This window comes from Euleptes europaea, chromosome 14, assembly GCF_029931775.1.
Source record: "Euleptes europaea isolate rEulEur1 chromosome 14, rEulEur1.hap1, whole genome shotgun sequence".
NCBI lineage: Eukaryota > Metazoa > Chordata > Lepidosauria > Squamata > Sphaerodactylidae > Euleptes > Euleptes europaea.
The window spans coordinates 58,153,036-58,175,614 of NC_079325.1; the positions used below are offsets into that span (position 1 = coordinate 58,153,036).

Below are 22,579 nucleotides of genomic sequence, written 5' to 3' on the forward strand. Positions count from 1 at the left end.
TAGCCTGGACGGCCAGTTGTAATTCCAGGAGATCTCCAGCCCCCACCTGGAGGTTGGCAACCTCGCCCCGTTTCCTTCCTGTACTTCAGGGAGAGGAGGAGGCCTATCAAACACAGTGGCCTGACTTCAGAGACCGGTAGCCCCTCCCAGCAGAAAAACAGACATGATACAAATTGTGGCTCTCCATACATGAATAAAAGCCAAATAGCACATGCTTCAGATCAGGGGCACAAGAGGAGAGGAGATTCATCCCTTCCACACTCCTCAGTTTTGCAAAATCAGACTCCCTGCACCATTATTCACTCTTTAAAGGGGCAAACACAGGGTTTCTTACAGGACAGGTCTTCTAAAACTGTAATAACAGCATGCAAAGTCCAGACATGTGAGTGAAACCAAGCAGGAACTGAAGGGTTAAACGCCCTCTCCCCACCCCAGGTGGCCTGATCTGAATTGAGGCTGCATGCATACACACTCGGCCTTCTCCAAATGGGCAGACATCTATGATCTGAGTCATGTCTGGTAATGCCCCATGGCTTGTCATTTGTCATAATCAAATAACAGATGCATGCTGATGCGTGGAGGAGCCTGTGGCCTAGGCAGGAAGGTTCTGTGAGGCCCAGGCAGATCCTACAAAACCTGCCACCAATCGCCAAGCCATGTGGCTTCCTCCTCTAACCCGAATGCTCCACCTTGTCTTCAAAAGAAGCATCAGTTTTGAGCCAGCACACCTTGGTGGTATTTCTTCCTAGCCACTGTGCTGCTGTACTGAAGGACCACTCCGTTGCCAGGCAGCAGGAGGCGCTGTCTCACCATCAGGGTGTTTGTGCGGGTGTTGATAACCGACATTGTCAACCTCTTGCAGCCTGTCCGCCACATCATCCGGCCCAAAAACACCACCAGCTCTCCTGGAACCAAAGACACGGAGGGGAACGGGTCAGACATCTCCTCCTCTGGCACCGTGAGTGAGACCAAACACCACAGCTCCCTCCAGAAGCAGTTGTGCCAGACTTAAGGTTGCCAACCTCCAGGTAGGACCTGGCAATCTCCTGGAATGACAATCCATTTCCAGATGACAGAGATCAGTTCCCCCACAGAAAACTGCTGCTGTGGAGGGTGGACTTCACAGCTAGGGCTGCCTGGTCCATCCTGGCAACCAGCAGTTGTTGGGAGGCAGGTACAGGGGGCAACCATCTGTGTCCATGAATGATGACATCACTTCCAGTGTGATGCAGAAGCGCCGGCATGACACCAGGGGGATGCTCTAGCAATTGCCCCCAAACCCTATTGTTTCCATAGAGTTTTGAAGACACTGACAGAGCATCCCCACAGTGTGATGCTGGCACTCCTGCATCTCACTGGAAGTGATGCCATCATGCACGGATGCAGATCGCTCCCCCCCCCCTTCAGCTGGCCTGCTTTCATTCGTCAAACAGCTGAGTGCTGGTGGGCAGTGGCAGGAATCCCTGGGAGATTGCTTGCCGTTAGTGGGCACCTGGGAACCCTATTCATGGCATTATGCCCCATTGAAGCCCCTCCCTTCCTCAAACCTTACCATCCCTAGGCTCCACCACTCAAATCTCTGGGAATTTCCCAACCTGGAATTGGCAACCCTACCAGACCTGCTTGCTATATCACAAAAAGGGCCAGCTTTTGACTGGCCCAGAACTCTTCATCAGGCTGGATATTTTGTAAAAAAACAGTGGGGGCCTGCTGGAGAACTTTCTCCTCCACACACTTATGGGGGGGGTTAGTACTGAATATCTTGCTTTGTGAAGCATGAAGGGAACTCAAAATATCGCTATACTGGGACGGTTTGGTTGGTCTTAATAACAAGTATTACATGATTGTTGTTTCTGGAATTTTTCTATGGACTCACACCGCCACCAATTTTTGTCAACTTTGGAAAGCTCCAAGAATCCCCAGAGAACCTGAAGTTTTAGGAATATGAAGAATGTTTCTGTTCAGTCCTATAATCCCCATCCCATCCCTAAACTACAATTCCCATCATTCTTTGCGTGTTTCTGCCTCACATTCTTGGTAAGAACCACTTACAGCACATTGAAGAGGAAACATGGCGCCTGGGATAGGGGAGAGGATATGCTCAGGCTGCAGATTCGATCCCTCTACTTCTGGTGCACCTGAGGCATCAGCCCCCGTGGGCGCCTCTCTGGCTAGACTGCAGGTGTTCAGGGGCGCACTGTACGGTTACTTACCAATGAGATCCGTCATCAAGGGACATTCAGGGACATACTGTGGATGGGATTGGGATCCAGCCTGGCAAGCAGACTGGACTTCCTTCAGGACCCCTCAGGGACTTTCTGGCCGAGGTGGCAACTGAACTGGGGACAGACCCGGGCACCCACCTGCGCTGCAGTTGAGGGAGCTCTCCAGCACCTGGACTGTCACCACCTCTCCTAAGGGGCGGCCAATGGCAACGGTGCAACCGCTGGCTTGCAAGCCGGTCATGTTGATCAAGCCGGTGGAATTGAGGAACAGCCTCCCACAGACGCCTGCGTGGAAACAGGGAAGCCAACAGGTGAGGCACGCAGGCCGAGGCAATACAAGCGGTAAGCTGGTCCGGCCAGCCTCAACAGATTTCAAGCAAGAAGTGTGTGTGTGTGTGGGGGGGGGGGGCTGGATCCCCTTGCATCACCTGATCCCTGTCTGAAGAGGGTTGCCAGATTCGGATTAGGAAGTTCCTGGAGATTTGAGGGAAGGTGCCTAGGGAGGGGTGGGTAAGGGGAGGGGAGGGGAGGCACCTCAGCCAGGGGAACTGATTTCTGTCATGTGGAGATCAGCTGTAATTCCAGGAGATCTGGCGGTTGGCAACCCTATGTCAGCGCCAGGAGCTGCAGCTGCAGTTGCCTGGATCTAAAGCATGGGAGGGGCCACAGTAGGGCTGTCGATTCGGTTCCATTTGATAAGAAAAACAGCCAAATTTTCCCTGATTCGGGGGTTTTCAGTTCGGATGGAACCGAATTAAAAAAAAGGTGGGAAAACGATGCACCGAATTTGGCGAGTTCGGGGCGATCGCCGAATAAATTAGGCAAATTCGGGGCCTCCGAATCAGCAGCATAACCATCACTTAGTAAGCAGCATTCTCCCGCGGCCAATGGTGGCCAAGCCAGGTTTTCTCCTGGCCAATCAGAGCAGGGATTCTCACTTTTGAAATGGCCAGGAGAAGAGTATAAAAAGTCCCGTGACTCCCGTCCCAGTCCCTCCCGTCCCGACTGTATTCAATCATTGCCTTTCTCTTTGGTGGCGGTGCTACTGAGCAATCCGATTCCTGACTGGGCCGAGCTGCTGGTGCTTACCGGAATAGGATTGGATTTATTTCTCTGTGCTCCTCCTGCTTGAAGAAGACGTCTCACAGTTTAATTTTTTGCGGTTTTCCTCTATACCTTTTCTTGTGTGTGTGGGGGGGGGAAGCAGAGTCTGTGTGTGTGTATGTGGGTGGGGGAGCAGTTTCTGTGGGTGGGGGGGAAGCCAAAGGGGGGCTTTCGCCCCTTCTGCCAAGGGGGGGGGGTTGAGAGTGGCGGAGCGGCTTGCATGTCTCTCCGTCCGCTTGACAAACGCTCCTGCCGCACCTGGGTTTAGTTTCCCCGTTTGGGGTGCAGCGCGGCGCCCTATTGGTTTGAAAGGGGGGGAGGAGAAAGGGTGGCGGAGAGGCTTGCATGTCTCTCCGTCTGCTTGGCAAGCGCGCCTTGCGCGCTTTGGATTTCCCCCCCCCCATTTGGGGGTGCAGCGCAGCGCCGCATTGGTTGGAGAGGTGGGGGGTTAGACTTGCGTGAGTCTCCCTCTGCTTTTCAAGCGTGCCTTGCGTGCTTTGGATTTTCCCCCCGTTTGGGGTACAGCAGCCGAGCCCTATTGGTTTGAGGCTAGCTGAGCTGAGGCAGGCTAGCGTGCTTCGGTCACATCATGAGACACTTTGGTCACATTAAGAGTCACTGGGAAAGACAGTCAAAATTACCTGCCCACGCCTCAAATTCGATGTTGGGGCGACCGTAATCCTCCCAATATTTTTTTGAAGAGCTTGTAATGCGCTGGCCTCTTCTCCCCGGGACACAGCCGTACGTGCCTCACGGAGGCCTGGAAGGCGTCCCGCATCTTCCTATATTTTTGAAGGCATTTGCCCGGGGTTCGGTTATAGTCCCAAGCCAGGAGAGCCTCAGAGACCTGTTGGAACACAGACCAGCTGTGCTCCTTGGGCCGGTCGAAGGCCTCGAATAGGTAGCCCCACCTGCCCATCTCCTTCTCCAGCCAGGGAGTTTGCCTATGCATCCTCCTCCTTCCTGCCATTTTCCTGGAGTGAGCCCTCCTAGATGCGCGGGGGCTCGTGGGAGCAGGAGGGAGGTGGCACGGGGTGTCGAAATCACCATTTGCAACTTTTGGTGGGGTTGTTTGCATAAGGGGGGAGCGTCCCTCCACCATGAGAAGAAGGAGCAGGGCAGAAAATACTAACTGTGGAGTGTTTTTTTTTTTTTTTTGCACGGTCTGTTTTGCTGCTCGCTCTAAACTGTGTTTGCAAAATGTGACTTTTACAATGCATTTGCATGGTCTCTCAGTCCCAAGTCACCTGCTGATTTGTTCCTATTTGCTGCGTTAATTAATAGCATATGCAGTGTATAGCTATTGCGCCTCTGCCCTGAAGTTTGCAAATTGCAATCCTAAGGTCGTGTGTTGCTTTGCATGGTTTGCAAACTCCCGTCTCTGTCCCTTTCCATGTTTTGAAAACTCCCAAGGTTGTGTCACGTGTTGCTTTGCATGGTTTTGCAAACGTCCCAAACGTCTATTCATTCCAATGGGCAGATAGTTGGGGGAGACCCCTTCTGGGCCCCATATCTCAGGCCCCCCTGCCCCAATCGTCACCAAACTTGGGGGTTCTTGCATGAAGGGCCCCCTCAAGCTACGCTGACAGTTTGGGACCTCAAACCCCAAAAATGCCCCCGGAGCCGCAGAAAGGCGCGAATGTGGTTTTTATGCCTTTATTCTGCTGAATTTTCCCCTGAACTCAAATCTCACGCCGAATTCCATGGAACCAAAGTGGGGGAGTTCGGACTTCGACATTTCCCAAATCAAAACGGGCCAGATTTTGCTGGATCTGAATTTTTTTTCCAACAGCCCTAGGCCACAGTTTTACTGGCCAGCCACACACAAAGGCACAGAGAGGAAGAGGGTGAACCACCGAGCCAACAGCATGTTGCAGCAGAACCAAAAGGACATGCATTAGTGAACACATGAAACCTCACCGGCTACACATTAGAAATGGGCTGCACCACATTTCAGATATTCTAAGGGAGCTTCTACATAGGGCTGTCAATTCGGTTCAGCCCGAACTCAAAAAATCAGCCGAATTTCCCCTGATTCAGTGGTTTTTAGTTCGGGAGGAACCGAACTCAAAACTGGCAGGCAACCGGGGGGGCCGAATTCAGCGAGTTCGGGAGTTCGCGAATAAATTTGGCAAATTCGGCCGTCAGTAAGCAGCATAACCGTCAGTAAGCAGCATTCTCCTCCCCCGGCCAATCGGTGGCCAAGCTGGGTCTTCTTCTGGCCAATCAGTCAGGATTGAGTACTGGAGGAATCAGCTGATGTGCGGCCCGGCCAGGGAGAGAGAAAGAGAGAGCGAAATCCTCGTGTGTGTGGGGGGGTGCTTGTGCACATTCGCTCCTTTCTGTGGCTGCAGGGGGCGTATTTTTTGGGGTACAGACACAAAACTTTCACTGGAATTTCAGACCAGTGTTCTTAAGATACCCCCCAAGTTTTGTAAACATTGGGTCAGGGGGTCCCGAGATATGGGCTCCCCCCCTTTTTCTTTCCATGGCTGCAGGGGGCGCATTTTTGGGGGTACAGATCCCAAACTTTGAGCGGAGTTTCAGACCAGTGTTCTTAAGATACCCCCCAAGTTTTGTAAACATTGGGTCAGGGGGTCTCGAGATATGGGCTCTCCCCCTTTTCCCTCCCCCCTTTTTCCATTTATGTGGCTGCAGGGGGCGCTTTTTTGGGGATATAGCCCCCAAACTTTTAGCATAGCTTCAGTCAATTATTCTTAAGATACTACCCAAGTTTTGTAAAGATGGGTTCAGTGGGGGCAGAAATATCGCCTCCCCCCCTTTTCTCTTTCCATGGCTGCAGGGGGCGCATTTTTGGGGGTGCAGATCCCAAACTTTGAGCGGAGTTTCAGACCAGTGTTCTTAAGATACCCCCCAAGTTTTGTGAACATTGGGTCAGGGGGTCCCGAGATATGGGCTTTCCCCTTTCCCCTTTCCCCTTTTCCCTATTGGGATGAATGGATCAGCCGATCCTGTGCATCTCCAGAGCAAAACGTTCCGTGCCTAATTGGAATCATCTTGGATTACAAGTCCTCTTCAACCCCTCTTGATGGAACAGAAGACAGCCACAGTAAGACCCCTTTGGGGGCTTTAATCTATAATTTTTCTCCTGTGTATGTGTGTGTGTGTGGGGGGGAAAGCAGAGTCTGTGTGTGTGTGGGGAGGGAGCCGTTTCTGTGGGTGGGGGGGAAGCCAAAGGGGGCTTTTGTCGGTTCTGCCTGGGGTGTGTGTTCCACCTCGAGTCTCTCGCTCCCTGGTTTGAGGGGGGGAGGTTTCAGTTGTGTGTTGCAAAGGTGTTGTTTAACAAGGTTGTGTTGTTTTGCAGTTGTTTTGCAGTTGTTTTGCAAACGTCTCAGCTGTTGTCGGGGCTGGGAGCTTTGTGCGTGGGCGGCAAGCTCTGCTGAGAGATGCACATTAAGGGTGGGGGGGACCCCTTTCAGGGCCCATATCTCAGCCCCCCCTGACCTAATCTTTACAAAACTTGGGGAGTCTTTCAATAAACGTCCTTTGAAGCTCTGCCGAAAGTTTGGGACCTCTAACCCCAAAAATGCCCCCCCAGAGCCGCGGAAAGGCGCGATTGTGTTTTTAATGGCTTTATTCAGCCGGATTTTTTCCCGAACTTTGAATTCCCGCCGAATTGAACGGATCCGAAGTGGGGGAGTTCGGACTTCGGCACGTACCGAACCCACAAGGGCCAAATTCGGCCGAATCCGAACTGTACCGAATTTTTTTTTTTGACAGCCCTACTTCTACATATTACAGTTTGAACACTGGCACCCAAGGGCCAGAGTTAAAATATCCATATGCTTAAAATAAACAGTGCTACCCAACTGAACTCACCAGCCTTATCTTCCCCTGCCATCTTCTCCAACTGCTTCCCAGAAGTAGCCACTTCACCAGGCCATGGGAGATCCAGGGCTGGACCTCCTGGGACCTCAGGGCCGACAGCAGCTGCAGTTACCATTCGGTCAGCACCTGGCGTTGGAGTCCAGTCCTCCCACCTGAGGAGCCCGTCTGCTGTGGCTCGTTCAAGGCAGGGGCCCAGGGAGCAGCTTCTCACCGTCACAGGCTTGGGGGAATGCATGCACAGGGCAGGGTTCACGCGAGCTCCCGTTTGGGCATTGACGCAGAAATCTTGTCGTGCCTGGATGCCGTTTCCACAAGACACAGAGCACTTGTGGTGGGGGGGGAGAGAAATGTACATAAGCCAGGTACTCAGTGCAGGCCCTGCCCAGACTGGAAGGGGGCTCATCATAAAGAACAAGAAACACTCTTGCCCCCCCAAGCACTCCCACCTCCTCCTAGGGTTGCAAACATCCACCTGGAAATCTCCCAGAATTAGGCCTGATCTCCAGACTACAGAGGTCAGTTCCCCTGGAGAAAATGGCTGCTGTGGAGGATGTACTCAACAGCATTATACCTCACTGAGGTCCCTCCTCTCCCCAAAAACTGGACTCCACCTCTAAATCTCCAGGAATTTCCCAGCCCAGAGTTGGCAACCCTATGGCTCCTTCAGAATCTTTGACCTTCAACTACCAAGCGGTTTGAGGTCAAGATCTGGATTTTAGAATTCTGCCCAATTCTGAAACCCTTCAGCATTCCATGGCAGCTCCAGCAGGTACCTCTGTCCATTTGGTGAATCGCCACTCGTAAGAGCACATCCGGATGACACAGGGGATGCTGGAAAGGGGCTTCTCTGCTTCCGGGCAAGCAATGCTTGCTACTTCAGTCTCTTGGCCTCCGGAAAACTGTACACAAATAATGGTCTGGATGGTTTCCCCAAGCCCGCAGGAGGAGGAACATGGGCCGAGACCTGCCACTTTCCACCTTTTCAGAATGAGAAAAAAAACTGATGAACTGATGGTGCAGGGACACACATGGCTGCTCTCCACACCACCCCTCATTGAAACAGAACATGTGATGGGGCTAGGGTTGCCAGCCTCCAGGTGGGGCCTGGAGATCTCCTGGAATTACAGCTTACCTCCAGACTACAGAGTTCAGTTCCCCTGGAGAAATGGATGCTTTGGAGGGTGGACTCTCACCTGCCCCCAAACCTCCAGGATTTTCCCACCCCAGAGTTGGCAATCTCACATGGGGCCTCATCCTGTATTTGCCACTCCTAGGGGTACAGCCTGCAGTTAAATGTGCCACCCCAGATATCTCGGTAAAAATGTTGCAAGGCCATTGCTGAATTTGCATTCCATGAATGCTCAGAGATAGAACTACAACTACCTTTCCAGGAAGGCAAAAAGTTGCAGATAGTTTTTAAAGGTAGCAGGACACCAAATTTGTGTGCTGCGATAAAAACATTAAAAACAGGTTTAAAAACTGGGGTTTTTTTTAGTTATTTCTGATTGTTTGCTGCCTTGGAGGCTCTAAATTGCATGGAAAGGAGGCACTGAAATGTTTTTAAAGAAACAGAATAAATAACAAAAATGCACAAAAGGTGTCCCCCCCCCATGGGCTCAGAGGATCTCACTGCAGAGGAGGCTGCCCACTGTATCCTTGTGCGTTTTAACCACTGTGGCCTTTCCTCTTTTCCCTGAGTCCCTGCTAGGGGTGGGTAACTCGGCCGCGTCTCTGTATTGTGCTGGACTGAAACATTCAGTCACTCAAGATATAAAGATGGAGCCCTGAAAGGAGGCTGCACGCGACACATCGGATCTCATTTTACCGCCTGCCCATCACCTTTGTTACTGGTGGGGGGAATTCTGCCACACTTCTGCATCAGGTATGACTGGATCTTTCAATTATTTCTGATGCAGGGACAGAATCGCCCCCACCCCTCAGAGGAGGCTGCCAAGTATATTTCTGTATGTCATTACTCTTTCCAATTAGGAAACATGGTGCCTTTTAACTCTTTCACACTCTAAGGCCATTTTTGCATGGTAATTAGCAGCGCGTTCCAAGCTGAATTGCCCTGCATATTTTTTTGAATTTGGCACTCTGAACCGTCATTCCAGAAATTACTGTGAAGCCGGTGCATACCTGCTTCGCATTACCAAAGAGCCCATTTAACCCAACCTTTGGTGTTTGCAGTGAAGAATCTCCCTCAAGGAACAATGCAAAACAACAGAGGCGCATTAGCTATGCATATGCTAATAGCTATGCAAACAAGAAGGAGCAGGTGAGTGGGGGGAGTGGAACTTCTCCTTTTGCATCGGAACTGTGAAAAGGCATTTTTAAAGTCGCATTTTAAAAAAGAGCTTTGAGAGCAAGCATCAAAACTGACCATGCAAAAATGGCCTCAAAGATCCCATCCAATTTTAATTCACAAAAAATGTCCCTTGGCAATCAGAAGACTGGGAAACACTGCTGAAGTACAATCTCCGTACTCGCGTGGTGAGTCCCACCCTGGCCCCCCATGAGTCGCTCATGAGTTTAACTCCGCTCCAAAATTGGGCACTCTCTTTGGGAAGCCTCTCTAGGAAGAGTAGGGACAGGACATCGAATCACAAGGCCCCAGAGAGAAGGACAGGGGTTCTCCTCTGACAGGAATCAACTGATTGGCTTAGCACCAGCTGAGGGAGGAACAGAGCACCTATCCCTGCAAGGGTGTGTGATTGTAACACCACTGATAACCCACCCATGTGGGAGTGACTGTCGCCGGTCCCAGGAGCAGGCATGGGAAGACCCTTGAAGGTAGGCCCCCGTCAGGCTGGAGTGGCTTGGGATCTGTGAGATGGCAAGCCTTGAAGCCAGGGCACCAGACTAGCCAGGTTGTGTCACCTGACTGTGTGGTCTGGCCTCTCTGCTGCCTTCTCCCGTGGGTCTTCCCCCTACACGCAATAGCATACACCTTCCCCTCTTACTCCAACTTCCCCAAATAAAGTTAAAACTTGTTGTTTAAGACAGCCTGCATCTTCCCCAGATCGCCAAAGTGCAAATGGGCTGGCTTTGGTGTGTCAACTCTCAGGTAAGCCAGGCTGTGCATTTGGCTGGCTGGGGGGGTGTGTGACAGAGAGGGGCAGAGCTGGGCTATACCTGGAGATTTGGGGGAGGATGGCCCTCAGTGGGATTTAATGCCATAGAGTCCACCCTCTAATGCAGCTATTTTCTCCAGGGCAACTGATTTCATAGAATCATAGAGTTGGAAGGGACCACCAGGGTCATCAAGTCCAACCCCCTGCACAATGCAGGAAATTCACAACTACCTCCCCCCCCCACACCCCCAGTGACCAGAAGATGGCCAAGATGCCCTCCCTCTCATCATCTGCCTAAGGTCACAGAATCAGCATTGCTGACAGAATCACCATCTCTGTAGTCTGGAGACTAGGGATCATCCTGGGAGATTTTCAGCCTCCACCTGGAGGTTGGCAACCCTAGGTGTGCCTGACAGACTGCCTCAGCAGCTGCATGTTGAGTCTGTGTGGGCTATCTTTTGGGGGCAAGCAGTAGCCAAGTGGGCTCCAGGGGAGCTGGGGAAGAGGGCCCCTCCCTCTCTGTTTTCCTCCACCCTTCCTGGACAGCCTGTGACAACTCTTCTGTTCCTCCTACTTGTGTCAGAGGCTGAGGGGGTAGCAATGCTCCCTCCCCCTCCTGGAACTCCAGATCCACCCATCTAGCAAATGCCCAGCAAATGACCTCGGGGGACACGCCTGCAGGTTACACGCTTCCTGTTCCTTGGGGCGAGGCAAGTCCTTGCAGTGTATGTCTGGCAGGATGTCTTCCTCCTGTTTCTCCCCCGTCTCCCGTGCACAGTACAGGATGCAGCGCATCACGCCTCCCCCGCAGCTCACACTGCAAGGGCCCTGTTTGCGAAACCACCTGAGGAACAACAGAGACCAAACATTGAAAGCGCTCCCCCCCACCACCCCCCGCAGTGGGGCAGTCTGCGACTTCCTTGTATGTTAGCAGAGCTGAGCCCTTTCAAGGTCAAGGCCTAGCCCTGAAATAATAAAAAGAAGCACCTGGGGAGAGGCCATGGCTCAGTGGCAGAAGATTCCCAGTTCAATCCCCGGCATCTCCAGTTGAAAGGACCAGGCCAGAAGTGATGGGAAAGACCTTTCTGTGCCTGAGACCCTGGAAAGCTGCTGCTAGTCTGCGTAGACAAGACTGACCTTGATGAGCTGATGGTCTGATTCAGTAGAAGGCAGCTTCATGTGCGTTAAACTGCCTCTAAGAATGTGCAGAGTGCATTTCTCTTGCTGCTCAAACACACCTACCCGCATAGGATGCTTCCAAGTCAATGTACTTGGCTTAAGTGTGGGTTTAAACCCAAGCACAGCTCAGTGAAAAACAGCATCCATGGTGCCAAAGTTGATGAATTACCAGATTTTGATACATGAAACAAAATTCATCAGTTGCTACCCCCATCTTTGCCTCCACCACACTGACCCCCCCATTTGCCTCACCCACAGTCCAGCAACCCCTTTTCCTTCCCAGAAGAGCCACAGTGTGAATCTAAAGCTACACCATGGCTCAGCTGGAAAAAGGAAAAAAGCCCTTTAAAGGGCTAAAGGTGTGTGTGGAGGGGTTGGGTTGGACACACGGAGCTTCGCTCTCCCGTTTTTAATATGGAACTTAGCTCTGCTCTCCTATTGTGTCATGGCCCCAGACTCTGTCACGTCTGAGGAAGAACTGGAGCAATTAGCAGTCTCTCCAGAGACTGCAGCGGCCGAACCTCCTGAAACATCAGATGAAGGGAGAGAGACGATGGAAACAACAAAGCAGACAGAGGGGTTGCAGGCCCCCGCGGAAGGCCAGCAAACAGAGGAATGCTCTCCAGGAGAACAAAGATGAAAGAAGATTAGGCAGCTAATGAGCAAGAGGTGCAAGTCAGCATGATTCCGGGCGAGGCGAGAAGTAACAGCTGCAGAAGAGGACAGTGATTAACGGCCAGACCAGCCTCGTTCTGGGAACTGGCCTGATTTAAGGAACAGAAGGAAGTATGCTGATTGTGGAAGCAACTTACTGACCTCCGGTATCAGAGACGCTCCACTCTCAGATTGCCTTGCCTGCTTTTGACTTCGGCCTGGATTTGGAACTATGGACTGCCTTGCTAGTGACCTTGACCACGGACTGCCTACCCAACGACGCTATTGCCTAACTCCTGATAAGTACTTCCCTGGCTTGACTGCTGGACTGGACTTGACCTGTGCTTTCCCCGCTCTCTCTCTCACCCGGTGTAGCCAGCCAGCTGCAGAAGCAGCTTCAGTTTCCCCCTCAGCGACCTGCCACACCCTCAGTTCTCCGCACCGTGCTGCAGCCGCAGCCCTGCTTGCCTGCCCGGCTAGTACATATTGGTTATAGGCAAAGCATCCACCTGGTTAGTCCTGCCTGTAGTCACCCTGCCTTTCCCAGGAGGCCAGGAGGCATGCCTGGTTTGGGCACCATATTGTGTGGTTGCTCCCAATACAGCAGGGACTTTGCAGAGGCCAGCAGGGCGCTGGAACACGAAACCTTCAGATCTGTAGTCAGCAGCCCCCCTGGCAAGTCACATGGGCCTGAAGATCAGAAGGAGTCCCGAGGGACAGGATGACCTACCAGGCTATTGTGGGTAGGTAGCCTAGTTTTTAAAAAGTCTATAGAATTCTTTGGCTCTCCTGTTGCATTTCCATACAAACAGTGCCCATGCTGAGTGCTTTACCTTGGTGGACATGGCAAAGGATTACAGGTTTCCACCTGACTCTCCGGCTTCAGTGCCTGGTCACAATATTCCTCCTCAATTTCTTCTTTGGTATCAAAGTCAAGACAGACATAGCGCAACAAAATTGAGCCTGGAAGATGAAGTAGTTGGAATGCATGTTGTTAGTTACATGGGACTTTCTTCCATCTGGAATTCCTGTTCAGAATCTTTCCCACCGAGTGAAAGCTAATCTAACCATGGAACAATGGGGTGGCATGAGAGGTGATATCAGTAAATTCAAGACCCTGTTCTGCAAATTTCCGGTGTGAAGCATTTAAAGGAGGAAAAGCCAGCTGTGGAAGGCACCTATTGGCTAGTGCCTGAGTGCTACCAACCCATCCCATTCAACTCCCAGAACAATGTTGCAGTGGTTCAGAGGGAAGCATACATGTACATGGTTTACACCTGATGCACAAAACGAGTGTCAAGATTAGAGATGGGAAGGCCTGGGGGGAAAAACCCAGAAAAATTGGGGGGGGGGATTTTTTTTCCTGTTTTTTCCCCCCTTTTTTCCAAAGGCAGGTTTTTTTGGGGGGAGGGGGGGCGGCTTTGGGAAAAAACTTGTTGTTTTTCAATTTTTCTGTTTTTTTCCAGGCCTTCTCATCTCTAGTCAAGATTAATAAATGATCTGGCATTCTTCTTGCATTGGTAATGCCACTGGTGAAAACCAGGCTATAGGGAAACTGGAAGCTTCTTTTTCCCCTTTTCCAGGCTGAACAAGTGAGTACTTTCTAAGGTGAGTTCCCCTGTTGTACATCTGACTGGTTGCACACCCATGGCCAGACATGTGTCAGAAGTACCACATAGTTATGCCCCAAGCTTGTTGCTTGGCCCTTCGATCCTTATCCCCAACCAACCTATCAGAAACAAAGAACCTCCCTTGTAAATTCCAAACTCTTTCAGATATAAAAAGCTCCCGTTCACTGGTGGGAATGATGAGCTACCCACACATCCTTTTGTTGTCATGGAAGGTCTAACTAGCAAGAAGCACGGGTGGAAAGGCAGCTCACCTCCTCCACAGCTGACAGGGCATTCTCCAGCCAAAGGGCTCCAGACATATATTGATTGATTGCTGTTTTGATGAGGCCAAAGGGGGACAGAAGACTCCAGGGGGGGCACGTCTTTCTCCTTCAGAAAGGGCAGCAAAAGCACACAATTTTCATGGAGATGGCTTAAACGGTGCAGGATTGATTGAGCCTAGTGGAAACCTAGCAGGGGCTGCAAACTGGAACCTTCTGAGAGCCAGCGAAGTGTAGTGGTTATAGTGTCAGACTAGGTTCTGGGAGACTCTGGTTTGAACCCCCACTCTGCCATGGAAGCTTAGCCTGGGGATGGAGCTCAGGAGCTGTAGAGAGTCTGTCCTCCAGAACTGCCCTCTGTAGTCTGGGGATCACTAATAACTCCAGACCTGACCTGGAGGCTGGCAGCCCTATGTAGGACTTATCACTCACACAGTGCCTTGTTGGAACATGGCTGCTCCTTGTGCAAAGTAGTTCCATCCGCGGCACGTCTGGCACACACAGCTATTTTGCACTGGTAGCATCTCCCTTGCCAGCATCCTGTTTAAATGAGTCCTTAGACTCTCCCCCTCTGCAACCCACAGAAGTCTTTCCCAGCCCTGCTATGGCAGATCCTTGGGCTAGATGCTGAAGCTGGGACCTTCTGCAGGCAAGGCACGTGGAATGGCCATTTTGGAGAAGCCCCTTTGACACTAAAAGAGCATCTCGAGAGCTCTTCTGTGATTCCCCCCCCCACAGGGTCAAGGCCATGTTGCCCTTGCTCTGCCGTGATCATCCCTGCAGTGGAGGCCCTGCAAGGGAGGAAGATGCACCACCTTGTTCCTCCACCTTTCCGTATTTTCTGCTCTTCCACGCTGGGATGCTTCAGCTGCCCTGGCCTGCTGGCAGATGCTCCTTCAATAGGCCACCTTTCCAACTCCCTTCCCTGGCTGCCCCTCCCCTCCCCACCAGCTACCTTTCACTCAACCAGAAGTGTCCTGAAGCCCCATCCTCACATGCTGATGCCACCTCCCAGGTTGGTCCCTTTCCCAGGCAGGGCTTGAGGATGTGACTGGCTCCACCTGGCTGCCAAACTCTATTAGTGTTAGGTCCTCAACTGAATGGACGATCCCGGACTCCTTCACTGGAGTCAGGCTATTGACATGAGTTCAGACCAAGTTCTGGCCATGAGTCAAGTCCTTGGTTCTCAGGGCTTTGAAGCTCCTGTGTATACTTTCGTTTGTACTGTTTCTCACAGCAGCAGCGTGTTTTGTCTTCACTCATGGGAATCGCTTATCTCGCTGTTGCCTATCAACGTTTATCTTACTCTCTTGTCCTAGTGCTGTGTTGGCGAACCTATGGCATGCGTGCCCACTCCGGCACGCCTAGCCCTCTCTGGTGGCACTTGCGGGTAGGTGGCTCGCTGCAGTTGCTTGAACGGCAGCAACGTCCGCCCCCTCCCGAGCCTCCCGTCCTGCACTTCAAATGGCCTCCTGGGTCGTCTGGGCCCCTCCCTCTCTTTCAGCTCTGCCCTGCCCATCTCTACCTCGGGTTCCCGGCGTGCCTAGCAGTTCCTGCCTTGTGATTCCTGCCTAGCGGTTCAAGCCACGAGGAGCTGCCTGTCTGCCTGCCACCCCTGGAGGCCCTCCCACGCCCGGCTGCGGCAGCAGCAGCTCAGTGCTGCTCCATTGTAAATCCGGTAGCATGGGAGGCGACTCCGTGCCAGCGTCTCCGGCACCGAGGCGCGCAAAGGGCGAGGAGAAGGAGGAGAAGGGGGGGACGGGCAGAGCAGCAGGGAGAGTCAGCCAGGCGGATCGGGACCAAAGGACGAACGGTGTCCCCCCCCCCCAACCTCCAGGCTCGCGGGGCCGTCCATGCACCGCGCTTGCGCCCTCCTGCTCAAGTCCAGCAGCGCCGGGGGATTGCACTGACCAGCGAGTAAGTGCAAGAGCTGGGCTGGGGGCGGGGATGGATGGGGGGATGCTAGAGGAGGGGAGGCACCAAATGCATGCAACCCCCCCCCCAGGGATTTGGGGGCGGGGGGGTCCCTGCCAGTGGATCTTTATGTGTTCATGTGGCTTCAAGAAATTTTGGGGAAGGGCCATGGCTCAGTGGTAGAGCATCTGCGTGGCATGCAGGAGGTCCCAGGTTCAATCCCCGCCAACTCCAGTTAAAGGGACCAGGCAAGTAGGTGATGGGAAAGACCTCTGCCTGAGACCCTGGAGAGCCGCTGCTGGTCAGAGTGGTAGACAATACTGACCTTGATGGACCGAGGGTCTGGTTCAGGAGAAGGGAGCTTTATGTGTTCATGTGGCTTCAAGAAATTTTGGGGAAGGGCCATGGCTCAGTGGTAGAGCATCTGCGTGGCATGCAGGAGGTCCCAGGTTCAATACCCAGCATGCCAAATGCAAACTTTTACCTTTCAATAAAAAGTTGTTTGTATCATTGAAAGCTCTGTTATTGTGGTTTTCTTTTAAGGCAAATGATGGTAACATATGAGTTGTTTTTTCTAAACTAAAACCTCAGTATTCAGGTTAAATTGCCGCATTGGCACTCTGCGATAAATAAGTGGGTTTTGGGTTGCAGTTTGGGCACTCGGTCTCTAAAAGGTTCGCCATCATTGTCCTAGTGTTTTTAAGCAAGTAACCTGTATGGGGTCCCTATTGCTAACCTTGCCTGCCTGCGTGCAGTCAGTTCTTTATTTGCCTTTTAGTTCCTAATAAAGTTTTACTGCTTCAAATCTACCTGTCTGGATGAGTTTGCTTGAGGGATAATAGGGGCAGATGCCTGAGACTGACAATTAGTCTGCAGGCCTGCCTGTTCTGGGTGGGGCCTGGCCGGGCTACCACAGCTGCAAGTCTCATGTGGCTTGTCTCAGCCAACCTAAGTTGAGCCAGCAAGGCTGGGGCGGGTCCCACTGCCAGCCATCCTCTTAAACCAGCATTAGGACAGACTGGAAATTAGTCACGGCACTCAGGTGCTCAGTGTCTTGGGACGTTCAGTGGAAACTGGGAAGAAGATATTGCCTATCCTTGTCCCACTCACAGCATGCCTACATTCTGCATCCATCCCTTCAGAGAGGAGGAGGAGGAGGGAGCTAGCATTCAGCACGGGCGTGAACTTAGCCAAAGGGAAGGGTGACTGCAGTTCATACCCTGTTCCATCCCAAAGGGCAGACGTTCACTGTGCAAGAGACAAAGGCGAGGGGCTTCTTCTCTGCTGGGCACAGGGCATCCTCCACGACGGTTTCCAGGCCACCACGAACCTGGATGCAGGACAAATTCCGTGGGGCAATTCCTAAGCCACAAAGCGCAGAGCACTTGCCTGGCTCAGATGCCTTCCATCTGGATGGGAAGAAACAGCAATTACTAGGCCTGCAGAATACTTTATATGTGTGCCCTTCCATCCAGTGTAGGATCCCCAGGGCTTACAAAGACAGCCACTGAAACAATATGAAATGGCAAAGCAGAAACAATAAAAGCAGAACAGGTGTGCATCATGACTAGTATCCATCCAATCGAAGTTTTTGAGGAAGATACTTGGAGTTCCAAGATGTGTTCCGAACGCTCTCCTCCAATTAGAAACTGGTGTGATCTGTTTGGAGTCCAATATGTGGATCCGAGCGCTTAACTATTGGCTAAAACTCATATTCAACTCTATTGGTCTAACCCCTCTGATTCTAGCTGATAATCACTGCTCAACTTGGCAAAGTGCAACAGAGAAGATGCTCCAGAAACACAGCCTCTTTTCTCAAGCCATATTGCCATTGGGACACCAAAAAGCCAAGGAAACAATCAGAGACTCTTGGACCATGCCCTTCAATCAGATAGGGCTCAGATTCATAAGTATTCACGCATCTTGCAATACATCAAACCTTTCCACCCTGCAGACTACCTTGGATTCCTGGAAGTATCCAAATATTGAAGGGCCTTTACTCTTGCGCGTTTCAATGCCTTACCTTCAGCTCTCCTGGAAGGCAGGTATCTCCATACTCCCTTTCACCAATGATTATGTCCATGCAAAACAGAAAAAGTGGAAACGATAGAACATGTTCTGCTGCAATGTCCCTTCTACAAGACATAAGATAGCAGTACATTCTCCCCATGTTGTCATCCTTTCCTGGGAGATCAGAAGAGGTTAAAGTTTCCCTTCTCTTAGGAGACTCCTCTCAGGCGATAATGTTGCAGGCTCTAACGTATAAATAGAATGTTGGTATGGAAGTATGTCCCATTAGGCTTCATAAAGGCATAAAGACGAAAATGTGTAATAAAGATGATGTTACTTCATACACTGAAATACTGAAGTGGCTGTATGAGCTCAAGGTTATGGAATCAATCTAAGGTTCTGATAAACTAGAACACCTGTGACCGTATGAGCTCAAGGCTAGTAACCTGCTATGTTTAGAACTCAAGGTTCTGATATTGTAAACATTTAATACTGCTCTTTCAGCTGAAGGTCTTAGCTGCAGAAAGCACTCAGCTGCAGACGCTGTCAGATAGACAGAGCCATATCCACTAACCACTGTAGATGGCAGAAGTGTATTGTATCCATTGCAGCTTGCAGCTGAACGACTGATTGAGCTACTGGCTACTGACAAGTTATGGTTTGTTTATAGAATATGTTAGTCAAAGGCTGCTGGAGCCGTAGTTGACAGGACCAGCACATCTACATGATAAATGGCTCTGAAAAAGTATAAATAGAGACCTTTCTCTGACTAAAGGTTAGAGAAGATCCTGATGGTCTGACCTATGGACTTCCTCCATCTACCAGAAGATGTAAAAACTTGGCAGCCTGATTCTTGCGTGAATTAGGAACCTGATTCTTGCGTGAATTAGGAATCATTTATTCTTGTCTCTATTTCTGGAGAACTCTCACAGAGAGAGGTATTATGCCACACAGTCTGTCTCTCTGAAGACTGATTGTCTGGAATAACTGTCTGTACAATGCTTCATCCTGAATATGTGATGAAGGTCCTTATACTCTAAGGATTATAAGAATATAGATCTTACCATGTTTGAATATGGTGACATTGAGAACTCATTTGTTCTAACAATACTAATGTCTTCTCATAAGGTCTATGCTTTATACAGACTTCCTAGTTCTGACAGACAAGATGTAAATGCCACTAACAGAGCATATTCCAGGGGTTTCTCTACACAAAGAGAGAGCACTGAATATACTCTGCAGTCAGTTCTAAGACTGAGGTCTCATACAGAACTGTCTGACATACACATGCATACATAAACATGCATCACAGCCAACAATGGCTAACACAGAGAATTACTCTAATTGGAATACACATAATTGGAAATACATGGATGGAGATCCATGGAGCCTTAAGCTCTTAAACTGAACTATACACAATACTCTCTAAAGATTGGCACTGCCAGAGAGATTGCAGAATAGAGTTTATACTCTACACATAATGTTAAGCTTTACATATAGCTTCAAATACTGATTAATTACAGTATAGCTCTTAGCTATACAGCAATGCTTACAGCAATGCATACTCAAAGATGGCTTTCACATAGCCTTTTCTAATCTGAACATGGGCTTCAAACCCATAAACCTCAAACATATAGAGACTCTATGGTTTTATGCCTTCAGTCACAAACAGACTGATGTAGGAGCTTTAGTAATAGCTCTAACATGAAACTATGGTACCAGAGAGATCTCTCATTGAAATAACAGAACAATACTTAGAGGATACCTGAAGGAAATCTAACTATTCTAAATGAACTTACAGAATCCTTACAGAAACTCTGCAATGACATAACTGGGTAAAGTATGTCTTATATTTAAATAAAATGAATTAGAATACTTATTCAATGCACTAACCATTATTTTACAAGATTTCTGTAAACTGTATTATTTCCTGAATGAAATATATACTTGGGAAACTCTCATATAGAGTCATAGAGATTGTTGATATTGCTAATATTGCTTACATACATTATTGTTCCTGTTGAACTAACTAATATAGTTTTTATTTCTGTAACCATTTACATGCATATACTTTATGTGAAATAAATAGTATTTTTATTTAAATATTCTTTTCATATTTTTACTGGAACAATTCAATAGAAAGTCTATCTCGTGAGAGATGGAAAGTGTTGATCCCTGCTTAGTGGGTAACAGGCTGAATAGATACAGATTCCTTTTTAGGAAGGGGTCAATTCTAGGAGCTGGGTTACCTTAACGGCACGGACCGCGACAGTAACCATTCAAGTAGCCAAATTCTGCCTCCGGTCTAGTGGGATTCGTAAACAGCTAATTGAAAACCTTTCCCCATAGAAGATCTTTCCTCCTTCAAATCACCCTTCCCAGAATCATCAACTTTTTATTATTTTATTTTATTATTTTAACCTTTGATTTTTATTCAGAGCTGATATTGTATCGAAATAAAACTTGATTGATTGACTAGTATCCATTTTTACTAGTAGCCATGAATAGCCCTCTCCTCCATGAACATGTCCACTCCCCTCTTAAAGCCTTCCAAGTGGGCAACCATCACCACATCCTGGGGCAGGGAGTTCCACAATTTAACTATGTGTTGTGTGAAGAAATACTTCCTTTTATCTGTTTTGAATCTCTCACCCTCCAGCTTCAGCAGATGACCATGTGTTCTAGTAATGAGAGGGAGAAAAGCTTCTCCCTGTCCACTCTCTCCATACCATGCATAATTTTATAGACCTCTATCATACCTCCTCCTTTCCGAGCGAAACAGCCCTAAGCGTTTTAATCACTCCTCATAGGGCAGTTGCTCTAGTCCCTTGATCATTTTGGTTGCTCTTTTCTGAACTTTCTCAAGTTCTGCAATATCCTTATCCTTTTTTAGGTATGGTGACCAGAATTGTACACAGTATTCCAAGCATGGTCTCACCATAGATTTGTACAAGGGCAGTAATAGCAACAGTTTTATTCTCTATTCCTTGTCTACTGTAGTTATGGACAGCATGGAATTTGCCTTTTTCACAGCAGCCACACACTGGGTTGATATCTTCATCGAGCAATCCACTACCACCCCAAGATCCCTTTCTTGGTCTGTTGCTGCCTCGTTGGCACCCAGAAAGATAGTAAGCTTATATCCTTATTCTCAAGGCTGAAGAAGCAGCTTAATTGCAAAAAACGTTGTAATTCCGGGAGACGTTTTCCACCTTGTTATTCCTGCTGAATGGGGAGACATTCATCTCCCCTACTTACAACCTAAAATTACCATCATTTTGCATACACGTGGGGTTCCGACTTTTCTCCCCTCCCGCGTGCAACCCAGTGGAAGTCTTTTCAGACATTGTACAAAGTACGTTGGAACTTTAATTCTTTGTTATTTCCACTCATTGTCATTCTACTCTCTGTCTTATGTATTGTTATTACACTTGTTTGTTGTTTCTTCCCTTCTCTTGTTATATATTGATTACACTACTTGAATACTTATTGCATTGAGCTGTGTGCTGGTCTTTACTTTGTAGCAACTTTACAGTGCAGGTGATTTTGTGATGATCGCAAATTTGGGCTAAGATAACCCTAGCTGTTCTACTGCAGACCAACACAGCTACCTTCTCAAATTAAAGACAGTAGCAGTGTTGGTCTGCAGCAGAACAACCAGATTTGAATCAGGAACACCTTAGAGACCAACAAGACTTTTGGGGTATGAGCTTTTGAGAGTCGAAGCTTCCTTCGTCAGATACCTTTAGCTACTCCTTTAATGTGCAAGTTCTCAGAAGAGTAAGATGGCCTTTTTTTTCTTCTCCTGCCAAAGAACAGACTACAAAGTCTCCAAGGCTTTTGGCATCTTTCTGACTATGTGGTTACTGGGCTAGACAGGATGAGCAAAAATGGAGGATTCTGTGAGTGGCAAAGAGGCAACTAAGTATTCTTGTGCTACCACAGTTCAGGATTCAAATCGAGCAAGTGTTGGCAATTACAGCCACAAATTCAAGTGACATAACACAGCTGAGAATTTCCAGTTCAGAAGATGGAAACTAACACTTCAATCCTAAACAGGGTTACACCATTCTAAGTCCATTGATTTCAATGTACTTCTAAGGGTGTAGGTCTGCTGGAATTTTCGAAGTTTGGCATTTTCATAATTGCCAGAGAGGTGCAAGTTAGTGACGGGGCTTCTGAAGGGGAATGCGAGTCCCCCATCCTTTCTCAAGACCCATCCTTTCTCTCAAACAGGACTAGCAGAAAGAGCCTTTACTCACTGAGGCGGGCAGGGCGCCAGGGAACAAGACTCCTGCCTGGCAGGGGGTTGAGGAGTTTGCAGACAACGCAGGTCACTGGTCATTTCACCTCTTGTCTGGTCAAAGCAGGAATGATCAACTTGCCGCATCCCTGGGAAAGGAGTCACCAAGAGAAGATCAAACATCCCACTGCTGAGATCCCAAGGAGGAAAGGGAATTTGGAAACAGCTACGGTCGAATGTCAGCATAACATTTGTACACTGCTTGCGTTGGTTCAGAAGAACCATCACTGCATCTGGTGCAAGCAGGCCCTGTCCTCTTCCTAGTTGGGCTATGGTAGAAACTTCAGGAAGAATGCAAGCAAGTGCCAGTTACCTACAGCGCCTATTGACTAGCACCTGTAATGTCAACAAGACAGTTCCCCAGTCTCCAAAGCAC

General features: G+C 49.5%; 1 protein-coding gene across 1 annotated transcript in view; it reads right to left on the minus strand.

Annotated features, from left to right (window-relative positions):
• ADAMTS13 (ADAM metallopeptidase with thrombospondin type 1 motif 13) overlaps positions 1-22,579 on the minus strand; it is a 67,697-nt gene that overhangs the window by 1,700 nt on the left and 43,418 nt on the right. Inside the window, exons 18-26 of the mRNA XM_056860196.1 lie at positions 22,163-22,292; positions 17,110-17,329; positions 13,968-14,085; positions 12,919-13,048; positions 10,914-11,096; positions 7,952-8,156; positions 7,355-7,473; positions 2,364-2,512; positions 729-905 (exon numbers count right to left, since the gene is read on the minus strand). Coding sequence (XP_056716174.1) covers positions 729-905; positions 2,364-2,512; positions 7,355-7,473; positions 7,952-8,156; positions 10,914-11,096; positions 12,919-13,048; positions 13,968-14,085; positions 17,110-17,329; positions 22,163-22,292 — 1,431 coding nt within the window. The remainder of the gene's footprint in view (positions 1-728; positions 906-2,363; positions 2,513-7,354; positions 7,474-7,951; positions 8,157-10,913; positions 11,097-12,918; positions 13,049-13,967; positions 14,086-17,109; positions 17,330-22,162; positions 22,293-22,579) is intronic.